General features: G+C 45.6%; 1 protein-coding gene across 4 annotated transcripts in view; it reads left to right on the forward strand.

Moving 5' to 3' along the window:
- The window catches only part of XRCC2 (X-ray repair cross complementing 2), a 171,855-nt gene that overhangs the window by 14,547 nt on the left and 141,478 nt on the right, over positions 1 to 15,830 (forward strand). For 2 of the 4 annotated variants that reach the window (XR_004975233.1, XR_004975234.1), the window contains exons 1-2: positions 853 to 1,227; positions 1,671 to 1,752. Coding sequence is in view for 1 of the 4 variants with exons in the window: in XM_036356096.1 (XP_036211989.1) it covers positions 1,671 to 1,752 (82 nt within the window). In the remaining 3 variants the exon portion in view is untranslated. Of the gene's footprint in view, positions 1 to 852; positions 1,228 to 1,670; positions 1,753 to 15,830 lie in introns of those variants that run through there. The other 2 variants (XR_004975231.1, XM_036356096.1) reach the window with 1 other exon arrangement.

Below are 15,830 nucleotides of genomic sequence, written 5' to 3' on the forward strand. Positions count from 1 at the left end.
AAAAAGTTTGCCCACCCCTGGTCTAGGACTAGGTTAAATTCTTTACTACTACTATGTTCCCTGTCATCACAAAGAATATTTTTATTTTATTTATTTTAAAATATATTTTTATTGATTTCAGAGAGGAAGGGAGAGAGAGAGGGAGAGAGAGAACTATCAATGATGAGAGAATCATTGATCGGCTGCTTCCTGCACGTCCCACACTGGGGATTGAGCCGCAACCTGGGCATGAGCCCTGACCAGGAATCGAACCGCGACCTCCTGGTTCATAGGTTGACACTTAACCACTGAGCCATGCTGGCTGGGTTTTATTGATTTTTTTAGAGGAAGGGAGAGGGGGAAAAGAGAGAGCAACATTATTAATCTGCTTCCTTCATGACCCCTTCCGGAAATTTAACCAGCCATCTTTAGGTGCACTGGACGATGCCAACCAACTGAGCCACACTGGCCAGGGCTATTGCTTGATTTTGAGAGAGAGAGAAACATGGACCGGTTGATCCACTCATTTATGCATCCATTGGTTGGCTCTTGTATGTGTCCTGACTGGGGATTGAACCTGCAACCTTGACATATCGGGGCCCAACTGAGCTACCCGGCCAAGGCAGAACTCTTTTTTAAAAAATATATTTTATTGATTTTTTTACAGAGAGGAAGGGAGAGGGATAGAGAGTTAGAAACATCGATGAGAGAGAAGCATCAATCAGCTGCCTCCTGCACACCCCCTACTGGGGATGTGCCTGCAACCAAGGTACATGCCCTTGACCGGAATCGAACCTGGGACCCTTGAGTCCGCAGGCTAACGCTCTATCCAGTGAGCTAAACCGGCCAGGGCAAGGCAGCACTCTTAACACATTGAATCCTCAACAGCTTTGTGAGGGAGATATACTGTTCGTTACCCTCACTTTATGATGAGAAACCTCAGGCCCAGGGAAGTGACATAGCAAGTCTGCTTCTGGAGTCCTGACTATCTACTCTGCATTGTCCAGATTGCTTCTCATTGTGTAGCTGAGACCCCTTGCTCTGTGTACAAGCCAAGGAGCAGGCTCCTGAGCATGGCATCTGAGACCTTCTGGATCTGACCTCTGCTCTTTGGAACTTCATTGTCTCCTGTCTGTTTTGTGCTACAAGCTGTAGCAATTCAAATGTGCTTATGGTTGACCTACACACAGTGCTGTTTATAACCTCTGCGCTTTGGCCACCTCTGCCCCACATACCTAACTAATTCAGGTAGGAGCCCCCAAGGAAGTTTTCTCCACCTTTCTCCTTTGTCCAGTTCCCCCCACTAGAAAAGGAGTTGACAGACAGATTAAACACCGGTACCTGTGTAACAGGTACAATAAGCATCGTGAGAAAGGTAATTACAATGCATAAGGAGGGTGAATACATTGCATTTAGCAGTTTAGTCTATATCCCAGACTATACTATCAGCTCCTTTGAGGGCAGGAACCCATACCATCCGTACCGAGTATATAAACAAAAAATGAAATATTTTCTGGACAAGTGAACACAACTTTTCTTCTAAGTTATATACTTCAGAATTCTCTCTACACCCTTAAAATCATGGAAAGCCTTTTTTATAGTCTTTTGGAAAATTACATAAATGCAGATCTTCAAGATTTTACATTTTTAGGTAACGATTTTTCCTTCTCTCTTTTTTTTTCCGTTTGAAGCTCCTTGCCCGGCTTGAAGGAAGACGGTCCTTGAAAGAAATAGAACCCTGTCTGTTTGTCGATGAAGATGAACCTGTGCATGGTAAAAACACAACTTCAAAATGTCGTGTCACAAATTAAGTTTTGTAAACGAAAGTATTTTTTTCATATATATTCATGTACTCCTAGCAAGAGACTCTGTAGGTTCAACTGTAAAATTAAAATGACACAGATCATGACAGAATTTTTTTTAAAAAAAGCTCACCTGAGGATATTTTTTACATTGCTTTTATTTTTTTTAATTTTCCGAACTTTTTGAATGTTGTTTATTTTATTTTTTAAAATCTTTATTGTTGAGCCTGGTCATTGTGGCCCATGAACTAGGACAGGGGTGGGCAAACTTTTTGACTCGAGGGCCACAACGGGTTCTTAAACTGGACCGGAGGGCTGGAACAAAAGCATGGATGGAGTGTTTGTGTGAACTAATATAAATTCAAAGTAAACATCATTACATAAAAGGGTACGGTCTTTTTTTTTTTAGTTTTATTCATTTCAAACAGGCCGGATCCGGCCCGCGGGCCGTAGTTTGCCCACGGCTGAACTAGGAGGTCATGGTTCGATTACCAGTCAGGGCACATGCCTGACTTGTGGGCTCCATCCCCAGTGCATCTCTCTTATTGATGTTTCTATCTTGCTATCCCTCTCCCTTCCTTTCTCTAAAATCAATAACAAAATATTTTTAAATCGTTATTGAGAGTATTACAGATATCCCTTTCCTTTTTCCCCCTCCACCCAGATCCCGCCCATCCCAGGTCTTCACCATCCTATTGTCTGTCTCCATGGGTAATGCATGTATGCATATAAGTTCTTTGGTTAATCTCTTCCTGCCTCCATCCCCTCTTCCCTCTGAGATTTGTCAGTCTGTTCCATGTTTCCATGCCTCTGGTTCTATTTTATTCATCAGTTTATTTTGTTCATTAGATTTCTTGTTAATTTATTTTGATTTTTAGGTTCAATTGTTGATAGATATGTATTTATTGCCATTTTATTGTTCATATTTTTCTTCTTCAAGAAGACCCTTTAACATTTCATGTAATACTGGTTTGGTGGTGGTGAACTCTTTTAGCTTTTTCTTGTCTGTGAAGCTTTTTTTTTTTTAAATATGTTTTTGTTGTTTTTTAATTAATTAATTTATTTTTTAAATTTTGTTTTATTGCTTAAAGTATTACAAAGAGTATTACATATGTCCCCCCCCCCCTCCTTGACCTTCCCCCATTTTTGTTGTTTTTTTAATTTCAGAGGAAGGGAGAGGGAGAGATAGAAACATCAATAATGAGAGGGAATTATTGTTTAGCTGCCTCCTGACCCCCTACTAGGGACTGAGCCTGCAACCTGGGCATGTGCTCTGACCGGGAATTGAACCATGACCTCTGGGTTCATAGGTCAACATTCAACCACTGAGCGACACCAGCTGGGCTGTGAAGCTCTTTATCTGACCTTCAGTTTTAAATGATAGCTTTTATGGGTAGAGTAATCTTGGTTGTAGGTCCTTGTTTTTCATCACTTTGAATATTTCTTGCCACTTCCTTCTGGCCTGCAAAGTTTCTGTTGAGAAATCAGCTGACAGTCCTTTGGATACTCCCCTGAAGATAACTGCTTTTCTCTTGCTGCTTTTAAGATTCTCTCTTTGTCTTTAACCTTTGGCATTTTAATTATGATATGTCTATTTTTTTAATCCTCACCCAAGGATATTTTTCCATTGATTTTTAGAGAGAGTAGAAGAAAGAGTGAAAGACAGAGAGAAATATCGATGTGAGAGAAACACACCGATTGGTTGCCTCTCGCACATGCCCTGACAAGGGCCCGGGCTGGGGAGGAGTCTGCAACAGAGGTATGTGCCCTTGACCGGAATCGAACCCAGGACCTTCAGTCTGCAGGCCGAGGCAAACCGGCAAGGACTTAATTATGATGTGTCTTGATGTGGGCCTCTTTGGGTTCCTCTTGTTTGGGACTCTCTGCGCTTCCTGGACTTGTATGTCTGTTTCTTTCACTAGGGAGGGTAAGTTTTCTGTTACTATATTTTAAATAGGTTTTTAATTTCTTGCTTCCTCTCTTCTCCTTCCAACACTACCATGATGCAAATGTTAATATGCTTAAAGTTATCCCAGAAGATAACTTTGCACTATCTTCATATTTTTTGGTTCTTTTTTCTTTTTGCTCTTCTGATTGGGTGTTTTTTGCTTCCTCATATTCCAATTCGCTGATTTGATTCTCAGCATCCTCTACTCTACTGTTGATTCCCTGTAAATTATTCTTCATTTCAGTTAGTGAATTCTTCATTTCTGACTGATCTTTTTTTATGTTGTTGATGTTCTCACTAAGTTCCTTGAAGTTCTCATTAAGTTCTATGAGCATCCTTATAACCATTGTTTTGAACTCCATCTGGTAGTTTGCTTACTTCCATCTTATTTATTTCTTTTTTCTGGAGATTTCTTCTGTTCTTTCATTTCTGACATGTTTATTTGTTTCTGCATTTTGGCTGCTTCCCTGTGTTTGTTTCTATGTATTGGGTAGAGCTGCTATGTCTCCTGGAATTGGTAGAGTGGCCTGTATAGTTAGTGTCCTATAGAGCCCAGTGGCCCAGCCTCCCCAGTCACCTGAGCTGGGCACTCTAGGTGCATCCCTGTGTGCACTGTCCTGTTGTATTTGAGCCTTGATTGCTGTTGGCGTCACTGGGAGGAATTGACCCCCAGGCCAATTGGCTGTGAGAACCAGCTGCAACTACAGAGAGAGAGAGAGAGAGAGCTGCTGTGTGGGAGACACACTATGGAGCAGGACTTGCTTCAGTGGGTTTTGGTGCTCACTGAGTCTGCCCCTCGAGTGTTTTGCTACTGGATGTGGTGAGGTTGTAATCTGACATAGTCTGAAGCTGATCACTGGTGCACTGGCTCTGGGAAGTATATAGCCAGCTCTTGCCTGGGGCTACCTGGCATGAGTTACAGAGCAATCTTTAGATGGCTGCTACTTGTGTTGGGCTTGGAGATGCCCAGGAGAAGGCAGGCTGCTGCTAGTACAGGGCCTAGGGCTGCTTATCCAGAGGTATGGGGCATGCTGAGGTCAGGTGCTGCTTGTTTGGGAGATTTTAGGAGTCTGAAGCCTGAGCTAGGACAGGCTATTCATATGGAAAAGTCATTGCAGATATCTTGGGTGAGGCTGCAAATTAGATGGGGTGTGGTCTCTGGGAATCAGCTGCAGGTTGATGGAGACTCAGTTATGGTGACTGTTGGTTGGCTTTGTGCCAGAGAGGTCTCAGCAAAGGAATAATGGTCTCTGCCAGCACTGTTGTCTGGTAGAAAGCTGTCCCCCAGTTCTTACCCTGATGCCAGAGAAGTTAATTCCTCCCTGTATGTCCCTGGATCCTTTCAAGCTGCTGTCCTAGTGCTGGAGCTCCGGGAGTGAGTCTGAGTAAGTCCATGCTGTGTGTCGGCCCTTTGAGAGAGAGAGACATCGATGTGAGAGAGGCACGTTGATTTGTTCCTTCCACACGAGCCCTGACCAGGGCCAGGAGAACGAGCCTGCAACCCAGGTACGTGCCCTTGACCAGGAATCAAACCCGCAACCCTTCAGTGCACGGGCCAGTGCTCTAACCACACTGAAGCCTGCCTTATCTACATTAGATGAAATAAAGTTGGGCTTATCTGCGGTAAATCTTCAGAATAAACTGAGCTCTTTTACTCCAACACACAAATTTGTGGGAATTGTGTGTTTTTTATTCTTTAGAAGTTTGAGAATCACAGGAAAGACTCAGGTATCCCGTTGTTCTGTTAATATTTCTACAGTTGGGAAAATATATACCTACTTGTTCCATTAGCACTGCTACCCTAGGGAAAACTTAAAAAGAAGGTAGTGTGCTTAGGTTGTTGGTTTTTTTAATGTACGGTAACAGTTTTATAGCGATGCAGTTCACCCATTTAAGTGTACAATTCAGTGATTTTTAGTATTCACACAGTTATGCAACCACCCCACATTTTATTTTAGAACATTTCCATCACCCCAAGGAAACTCAAGCCTATTAGTAGTTACTCCCCATTTCTTCCCACATCCCTCAACCCTAGGCAACTGCTAATCTACTTTCTGACTCTATCAGTTTGTCTTTTCTTGACATTTTATATAATTAGAGCCATATATTATATGGTTTTCTGTGACAAGTTTCTTTTACTTTGCATAATCTTTTCAAGGTTCATCATACTGTAGCATGCATCAGTAGTTGACTCCTTTTTATTGTTGAACTAGAGACCCAGTGCACAAATTCATGCACGGGTGGGGTCTGGCCGGCTGGCCGGGCCCAGTCAGGGCAGATTGGGGCTGGGTCTGTTGGGAGGAGGAGATGGCAAGAGGTTGGCTGGGCCAGCAGGGAAGGGGCTGCAGTTGATTGGGGGTGCTAATTGGGAGCCAGTGGCCTGGGGGAGGAGCCATGGGTGGCACTCAATTGGGGTGGGGGGGGCAATCAGGGGCGGGGCTGGACAGGGGGAGGGGCTCTAGGCTGATCAGGGTGGTAGGGGCCCATAGGGGGCATGACCGGCCGGGGGGAGGGGCTGCAGGAGGTTGGCCAGCCAGCCGTGCCCTCTGTTAGGGTGGGGGGTGCAATCAGGGGCAGGTCGGCCAGGGGAAGGGGCTGTGAGCCTATCGTGGTGGGGCGGGCTGATCAGGGGCGGGGCTGGGGGGAAAGGGAGGAGGCGTTTGGCCGGCCCCACTCTTGATCGGAGTGGGAGAGTCCAATCAGGGGCAGGCCGGCAGGGGGTTGGCTGGCCGGCCCCACCCCCTGATCGGGCCGGTTCGCTGGCCACAGTGGGCATCATAGCGACTGGTCGTTAGGTCGTTATGGCCATTATGGTAGCTAGCTTCTTATATATATAGATAATATTCCATTGTATGGGTATACTACATTTTGTTTATCCATTCATCGGTTGATGTCATTTGGGTTGTTTCTACTTTTTAGCTGTTACAAATAATGCTATGATTATTTTTGTACAAGTTTTTCTTTGGATATATGTTTTCATTTCTCTAGGGTAATGCCTATGAAAGGGGCTGCTAGGTTGTATGATAACATTGTGTTGAACCTTTTATGCAACCACCAGACTGTTTTTTTCACAGCTGCACAGTTTACTTGCCACCAAGAGTGAAATGTTTGAAATGGCCGGCCCCACATCCTGCAAATAAATGTTTTTGTCTGGCTATTTGATTATAGCCTTTCTAGTGAATATGCAGTGATAATCTTATATTGTGGTTTTTATTATATTTCCCTGATGGCTAGTGATGTTAAGCATCTTGGTATATTCTTATTGACAACTTATATATGTCAAATCTTTGCCCATTTAAAAGATTGGATTGTCTTTTTATTAGTGAACTAGAGGCTCGATGCACGAAATTCATGCAAGGGGCTTGGCCCCCACCATGGCTGCCTCTGCCTCAGCCCCTGCTCACCACGGCTTCGTCCGGAAGGTCATTCAGAAGGACATCCGGTCTAATTAGCATATTACACTTTTATTATTATAGATTGTAAGAGTCCTTTAAGTCCCTTATCAAATATATGATTTGCAAGTATTTTTCTTAACCATTTTGTGGGTTGTCTTTTCACTATCTTGATGGTGTCCATTGAAGCACAGCGTTATTAATTTTGATGAAGTCCAACTTATCTGGGTTTTTTGTGTGTTCTTGCTTATGCTTTTGGTATAGTTAAAAAGCCATTGTCTAATTCAAGATCAAGAAGATTTACAGCCCGCCTGGCTTGGCTCAGTGATTGAGCGTAGACCTATGAATCAGAAGGTCACAGTTTGATTCCCAGTCAGGGCATATTCCCAGGTTGCGGGCTCGATCCCCAGTGTAGGGCGTACAGGAGGCAGCCAGTCAATGATTCTTTCTCTCATCATTGATGTTTCTCTCTCTCCCTTTCCCTTCTTCTCTGAAATCAATAAAAATATTTTTTTAAAAAAAAGATTTATAGCTTTTCTTGTTATTGTTTCAATTTTCATTGTTTTCTGATTAGAGAACATTTGTGCTTTCTGTCTTTTTAAATTATTGAGATTTGTTTTATGGCCAAACAGGGTCTATCCTAGAGAATGTTCTATGTGCACTTGAGAAGATTGTGTATTCTGCTATAGTTGGGTCAAATGTTATATTGATGTCTTTTAATTCTAGTTGGTTTTTAGTGTTGTTCAAGTCTGTTTCTGTGCTGATCTTCTGACTAGTTGTTGTATTCATTATTGAAAGTGTGTATTGAAGTCTTCAACTATTATTGTTGAATTGTCTACTATTTTTAGTCTGTCACTTTTTGTGTCATGTTCTTTGGGGCTTCATGTATTGTTGGGCACAAATAAGTTTTTGTGATATAATTGATGGGTTGACTCATTTATCTTTATAAAATGTCTGTCTTCGTTACCTCACACCTATCAAAAAAACAGAAAATAAAAAGTGTAGGATGTGGAAAAATTGGAACCCTCTTTCACTGTTGATGGAATTGTAAAATGGTACAACCACCATGGAAAACAGTATGGAGGTTCCTTAAAAAAAATAAAACTAGCCCTAGCCGGTTTGGCTCAGTGGATAAAGCATCGACCTACAGACTGAAGGGTCCCAGGTTCAATTCCTGTCAAGGGCGCATGCCCAGGTTGTAGGCTCGATCCCCAGTATGGGGCATCCAGGAGGCAGCCCATCAGTGATTCTCTCTCATCATTGATGTTTCTAGCTCTCTCTCTCCCTCTTCCTTCCTCTTTGAAATCAATAAAAATATATTTAAAATAATAATAAAAATAAATAAATAGAATTAGAACTACCATATGGTCCAACAGTTCTATTTCTGAGTACCTATCCAAAAGAATTTAAAGCAGGGTATTAAAGAGATATTTTCACACCCATGTTCATAGCAGCACTATTCACAGTAGCTAAGAAATTATAGCAATCCAGATGTTCAGTAGATGAATGGATAAATAAAATGTGGTACCTACATACAGTGGAATATAATTCCAGCCTTAAAAAGAAAGGAAATCCTGTCACATGCTGCAACATGGATGAACCTTGAGGAGATGCTAAGTGAAATAAGCCAGTCACAAAAAGAAAAATACTTATGATTCCACTTATATGAAGTATCTAAAGTTGTCAAATTTGTAGAAACAGAAAGTAGAATGGTGGTTACCAAGGTCTAGATCAGAGTGGGGAAAGGGGAATTGTTCAATTAATACAGATTTTCAGTTTTGTAAGATGAAAAAGTTCTGGAGATCTGTTTCACAATAATGTGAATGTACTTAATACTACTGAAGTGTGCAGTTAAAAATGGTTAAGATGGTAAATTTTATTATGTGTCTTTTATCACAGTACAAAACACATTCTTCTTTGTCTCTAATTATAGTTTTTATCTAAAAATACATTTTGTCTAATAATAGTATAGTCACTTCAGCTTTATGTTGGTTTTTGCTTATATACTACTAGAGGCCCAGTGTACTCGGGCACGGGGGGTGGTTCCCTCAGCCCGGCCTATGCCCTCTTGCAGTCTGGGACCACTCAGAGGATGTCCACCTGCTGGCTTAGGCCCGCTCCTGGGGGGATTGGGCCCAAGCTGGCAGTCAGACATCCCTCTGGCAGCCCGGCAGCCCTCGGGGGATGTCCACTTGCCAGCGGGGAGCAGGCCTAAGCTGCAGTCGGACATCCTTAGCGCTGCTGAGGAGGCGGGATAGGCTCCCACCACCACCACCGCTGTACTGGCAGCCGTCAGCCTGGCTTGTGGCTGAGCAGAGCTCCCCCTGTGGGAGAGCACTTACCACCAGGGGACAGCTCCTGCATTGAGCATCTGCCCCCTGGTGGTCACTGTGTGTCATAGTGACCAGTCATTCCCAGTCGTTCTGCTGTTAGGGTCAGTTTGCATATTACCCTTTTATTATATAGGATAGAGGCCTGCTGCACAGGTGGGGGCCGGCTGGTTTGCCCTGAAGGGTGTCCTGGATCAGGGTGGGGGTCCCGCTGGGGTGCCTGGCCAGCCTGGGTGAGGGGCTGATGGTTGTTTGCAGCTAGTCACACCCCCTTCAGGGTGGGGGTCCCCACTGGGGTGCCTGGCCAGCCTGGGTGAGGGGCTGATGGCTGTTTGCAGGCTGGCCACACCCCCTTTAGGGTGGGGGGTCCCCACTGGGGTGCCTGGCCAGTCTGGGTGAGGGGCTGAGGGCCGTTTTCAGGCTGGCCAAGCCCCCCGGCCATGGAAGCTCCCAGCCTCTCCTTTTTTTCTTTATTCTTTTTATTCTGGGTTTTATTTTCCTTCTATAATTGAAACTTTGTTGCCTTGAGAGGAGCTCAGAGCTGGCCAGGGCGGGCGGGAGGGAAGCCTCCTGCTCGCTCCCGCTCCATGGCCACGGCCAGCTGAAAGCAGGTATCTGGGGTTTATTTACCTTCTATAATTAAAACTTTGTTGCTAGCCGTAACCGGTTTGGCTCAGTGGATAGAGCGTCGGCCTGCGGACTGAAGGGCCCTGGGTTCAATTCCGGTCAGGGGCATGTACCTTGGTTGCAGGCACATCCCCAGTGGGGGGTGTGCAGGAGGCAGCTGATCGATGTTTCTCTCTCATCGATGTTTCTAGCTCTCTATCCCTCTTCCTTCCTCTCTATAAAAAATTAATAAAATATATTTTTAAAAAATTAAAAAAAAATAATAAAACTTTGTTGCTTTGAGTGGAGCTCAGAGCCGGGCCACGGCAAGCGGGAAGCTTGGCTTCCTCCCTCATTGGGGCAACCAAGCCTCCTGCTTGCTCCAGCTCCGTGGCTGCGGCCGCCATCTTGGTTGGGTTAATTTGCATATAGTTGCTCTGATTGGCTGGTGGGCATGGCTTAAGGCATAGCAAAGGTATGGTCAATTTGCATGTTTGTCTTTTATTAGTGTAGACTAGAGGCCCGGTGCACAAAAATTTGTGCACTTGGGGGGGAGAAGAGGGCCCCTCAGCCCCACTTGTGCCCTCTCACAGTCTGGGACCCTCGGGAGATAATGACCTGCTGGCTTAGGCCCACTCACAGGTGGCAGAGGGCAAGCCCAATCCCTAGGTGCCTGCCCCGCAGCCCCTGGTCGGGCTCCGAGCAGGGCCGACTGGGGAGTTGGGGCGCTGCCCCCTGTCATGCACAGAGCAGGGCCCATCAGGGGGTTTGGGGCTCCGTACCCTGTCACACACAGAGCAGGGCCCATCAGGGGGTTGGGGAGCTCCCCCCCGTCACGCACAGAGCAGGGCGGATAGGGAGGTTGTGGCCCCGCCCCCTGTCACACACAGAGCCGCAGGGCGATCAGGGGGTTTGGGCGCTTCCCCCTGTCACGCTGATCCCGGTGCCGGGAGGCCTCGCAGCTCCGCTGATCCCGGTGCTGGGAGGCATATTACCCTTTTACTATATAGGATAGAGGCCTGGTGCACGGGTGGGGGCCAGCTGGTTTGCCCTGAAGGGTGTCCTGGATCAGGGTCGGGGTCCCGCTTGGGTGCCTGGCCAGCCTGGATGAGGCGATGATGGCTGTTTGCAGCTGGTCACACACCCTTCAGGGTGGGGGTCCCCACTGGGGTGCCTGGCCAGTCTGGGTGAGGGGCTGAGGGTCGTTTTCAGGCTGGCGGGTGACTGAAGCTCCCAACCGCTCCTTTTTTCCTTTTTTTTTTTTATTCTTGGATTTATGGCTGTCACTGTAGCTGAGAGCTGGCTTTAGCTGTGAGACCTCGCTGCTAAAAGCAGGTTTCTGGCTTTGTTTACTTTCTGTATTTGAAACTTTGTTGCGACTCCAGCTCTGCAATCCTGGCTGACTGAAAACAGGTTTCTGGGGTTTTGTTTAGCTTCTATATTTGTAACAGTGTTTCTTAGCAGCTCAGAGCCCAGCAGCGGCAGGCGGGGAATGTTGGAGGCCTCCGTCACTGAAGCAAGCAAGCCTCCTATTCGTGTCAGTAGCCTGGCTGCCGGCCGCCATCTTGGCTGGCAGTTAATTTGCATATCGCCCTGATTAGCCAATGGGAAGGGTAGCGGACGTTTGGCTAATTACCATGTTTCTCTTTTATTAGATAGGATGTCTTTTTCAGTCCTTTTACTATCAACCTGTTTGTAACTTGGGACTGTAAAGTGTGCCCGTTATAGCCAGCCTATTCTTGGATCATGTTTTTTTATTCCATTTTTCCAATCTCTGCCTTTTGTTTGGACTGTTTAAACTATTTATAGTTAGTGAATTTACCAGTAAGATAGGATTTATGACTGCCATTTTGTTGTCTGTTTTATATATGTCTTGTGTGCTTTTTGTTTCTCTAGTCCTGCTTTATTGTCTTTTGTGTTTAATAGACATTTTCTAGTGTACCATTTTTTTTAATATTTTATTGATTTTCTACAGAGAGGAAGGGAGAGAGATAGAGAGTTAGAAACATCGATGAGAGAGAAACATCGATCAGCTGCCTCCTGCACACTCCCCACTGGGGATGTGCCCGCAACCCAGGTACATGCCCCTGACCGGAATCGAACCCGGGACCTCTCAGTCCGCAGGTTGACGCTCTATCCACTGAGCCAAACCGGTTTCGGCTCTAGTGTACCATTTTAATTCCCTGTCATCCTTTTTACTTTTTAAAAAAGATTATTTTTTCTATTAGTGGTCCCTGAGGATTACAATTAACATCTTAATTTATAACAATTTAGTTTGGATTAGTACCACTTAACCTCAGTATTTTACAAAAACTTTGTTACCATATATCTCCATTCCCTCCCCCTTGCATTGTGCTGTTACAAATGACATATTTGCCCTAGCTGTTTTGGCTCAGTGTGTAGAGCATCAGCCCATGAACTGAAGCGTCTTGGGTTCGATTCTGGTCAAGGGCAGGTACCTCTGTACCTTGGTTGCAGGCTTGATCTCTGGCCCAGTTGGGGCACGCGTGAGATGTAACCAATCCATGTGTCTCTCTCACATCGATGTTTCTCTCTTTTTCCCTTCCCTTCCCTTCCCTTCCCTTCCCTTCCCTTCCCTTCCCTTCTCTCTAAAAATCAATGGAAAAATATCCTCAAGTGAGGATTAACAAAAACAAAACACAAATTACATATGTATATATTGTATGTCCATAAACATTTAAAATTGTTAATACAATTGGGATTGCTTCTTAAATCAGATAGATGAAAAAAGGAGTTTCAGACATAAAACACATTTATGCTGTCTTATCTATGTACTTATGTGGTTACTTTACTGTTCTTTATGAAGTCAGTTGGATTCAAGTTACTGTCTACTGTGCTTTCATTCAACCTGAAGGATTCCCTGTAATATTTCTTTTTTTTTTTTTTAAATATATTTTATTGATTTTTTACAGAGAGGAAGGGAGAGAGAGATAGAGAGTTAGAAACATCGATGGGAGAGAAACATCAATCAGCCGCCTCCTGCACATCTCCTACTGGGGATGTGCCCGCAACCCAGGTACATGCCCTTGACCAGAATCGAACCTGGGACCTTTCAGTCCGCAGGCCGACGCTCTATCCACTGAGCCAAACCGGTTTTGGCCCCTGTAATATTTCTTACAGAACAGGTCTATTAGCAAGTAAAATTCTAAACTATCTACACTAATAAAAGAGAAAAATGGTAATTGGCGTACGACGCTACCCTTTTCATTGGCTAATCAGGGCTATATGCAAATTAACTGCCAACAAGATGGCGGTTAATTTGCATATGTAGGCACAATGCAGGGAGGCGAAAGGGAAAGCAGGAAGAAGCCCCCTGCCACTGACAGTGATCGGAAACCCAGGGGGGAGCTAAGAGCTGCGGGGCAGGGCAAAGGTGGCCCTGGGGCCGCCTTTGCCCTGCCCCCCAGCCATGATCGGAGAATCAGGTGCCTTTTCTGCCCTGGCCAGTGATAGCAGGAAGAAGGGGTGGAGCCAGCGATGGGAGCTGGGCATGGTCGAAGCTGGCAGTCCCAGGAGCTAGGGGTCCCTTGCCTGGGCCTAAAGCGAAGCCCACGATCGCGGCGCCCCCCACTGCCACTGCAGGTCCCCGCTGCCCGGGCCGGACGCCTAGGCCAGAGGTGTTAGGCCTGGGCAGGGGCAGAGCCTGCAACCGCGGGGAGCTGGGGGTCCCCTGCCCAGGCCTGACACCTCTGCCGGAGGCCTCAGGCCTGGTCAAGGGGCCGATCCGGTGATTGGTGATCGGAGGGTGATGAGGGTCAACTCCTCTGGCCGAGGCATCAGGCCTGGGTGGGGGGCGGAGCCGGGGATTGGGGGGATATGATGGTCCCCTTGCCCAGGCCTGAAGCCTGGGTCAGAGGCGTCAGGCTTGGGCGGGGGGTGGAGCAAGCGATCAGAGGGAGATGGGGGTCCCCTGCCCAGGTATGATTCCTGGGCCAGAGGCCTCAGGCCTGGGCGGGGGGCAGAGCCAGTGATCGGGGGGAGATGGGGGTCTACGCCTCTGGCCGAGGCATCAGGCCTGGGCAAGGGGCAGTGCCAGCAATCGGAGGGGTCTGGGGGTCCCCTGCCCAGGCCTGATGCCTGGGCCAGAAGCATCAGGCCTGGGCTGGGGACAGAACCAGTGATGGGGGAAAATGAGGGTCCCCTGCCCAGGCCTGACGCCTCTGGCAGAGGCGTCAGGCCTGGGCAAGGGGCCGATCCTACAATTGGAGGGTGATGGGGGTCAACACCTGAGGGCTCCCAGTATGTGAGAGGGGGCAGACTGGGCTGAGGGACACTCCCCACACACACACACACACACACACACCCAGTGCACGAATTTCGTGCACCGGGCCCCTAGTCCTATATAATAAAAGCCTAATATGCAAATCAACTGAACGGCGGAATGACCCATCGCTATGATGCACATGGGCCTCTCGTCAATAATAAAAGACAAATTTTGATCAAACCTCTTAGACAAAAGATTGAGGTGCCTTTCTATTCTGTCTGCTGGAAAGGATAAGTTGAACCTTATGAAATTGATGTTGAAACATGGGATTGCAAATCAGCTTATACATTTGAATATTATATTTATAGGTACTTTAGGAATACCATCTTGTTCGGTCACCTACAAAGTTTTCTCAAAACTATCATACATCTTAGAGCTGTAACACTAGTGCGATGAATACTCAGTGGAGCAATGGCAGACACAAGACTAGGATTATAAAGATGACTTATCAACAACAATATTTTATTAGAAATTGTCATAGGGAAGCTCAAGTAGAAGCAATAAGAGATTTAGGGGTTATAGGAGTCTCTAATGCTGTTGTAAACATATACATGTTTTTTATGTTTTAATCCTCACCCAAGGATTTTTTTCCATTGATTTTTAGAGAGAGTAGGAGAGAGAAATATCGATGTGAGAGAAACATATCAATTGGTTGCCTCCTGCACAAGCCCTGACCAGGGCCAGGGCTGGGGAGGAGCCTGCAACCAAGGGCTGTTGACCAGAATTGAACCCGAGACCCTTTGGTCCACAGGCCGATGCTCTATCCACTGAGCCAAACAGGCTAGGACTAACCATAGCTTTTTCGGATAATAATGACCTCTTTATTCTGTGATGATTGTAATCTGCAAATTCCACATATTCGTTATACAGTTAGTAGGTAGGTCCCAAGATGATGTATTTTTAGGCTTTTTTCTTTTCCTCATTTTGAAGGATGTTTAGATTCATAAACTCACTCTGACAATCTGTTATCCAAACCCCTTACAGCATTCTATTTGTGAGAGTAGCTAGCAAGGCCAAACCATCCAGATTTTCTGATTTAGTTTGCCAAGTGCCAAACTGTACAGGTTTTTTTGTTTGTTTGTTTTTTTACTACCAATTGTCATACCCAGTACTTTCATTGGACAAGGGTGCATTTTTTTGGTAGCAGCTCACGGAAACATATGAGCTAGTGACTTCAAATACACTTGAAAGGCCCGTGTTCCCTCTATAGAGTGTAAAGTTTGGATATCATTTTTGATCTTATGATTAGATAGCAAATGTTTATAACATCAGTGAAACTGATTTCAGTTCATCATTGAACATTTGTAGGGAACCTAATTCAATGACATTAATGGTAATATTCATGTGTAATTTACAAGTTTACAGATTTTACTTCTCCAGTTTTTATAAATGACCTTTTTATCTGCTTTGCTTATCCTATATAATAAAAGCCTACTATGCAAATTGTCCCCTCCACCGGGAGTTCGACCAGGGGGTGGGGCCGGTGGC

The sequence above is a fragment of the Myotis myotis genome, unplaced genomic scaffold (assembly GCF_014108235.1).
Source record: "Myotis myotis isolate mMyoMyo1 unplaced genomic scaffold, mMyoMyo1.p scaffold_m19_p_25, whole genome shotgun sequence".
NCBI classification, from domain to species: Eukaryota; Metazoa; Chordata; class Mammalia; order Chiroptera; family Vespertilionidae; genus Myotis; species Myotis myotis.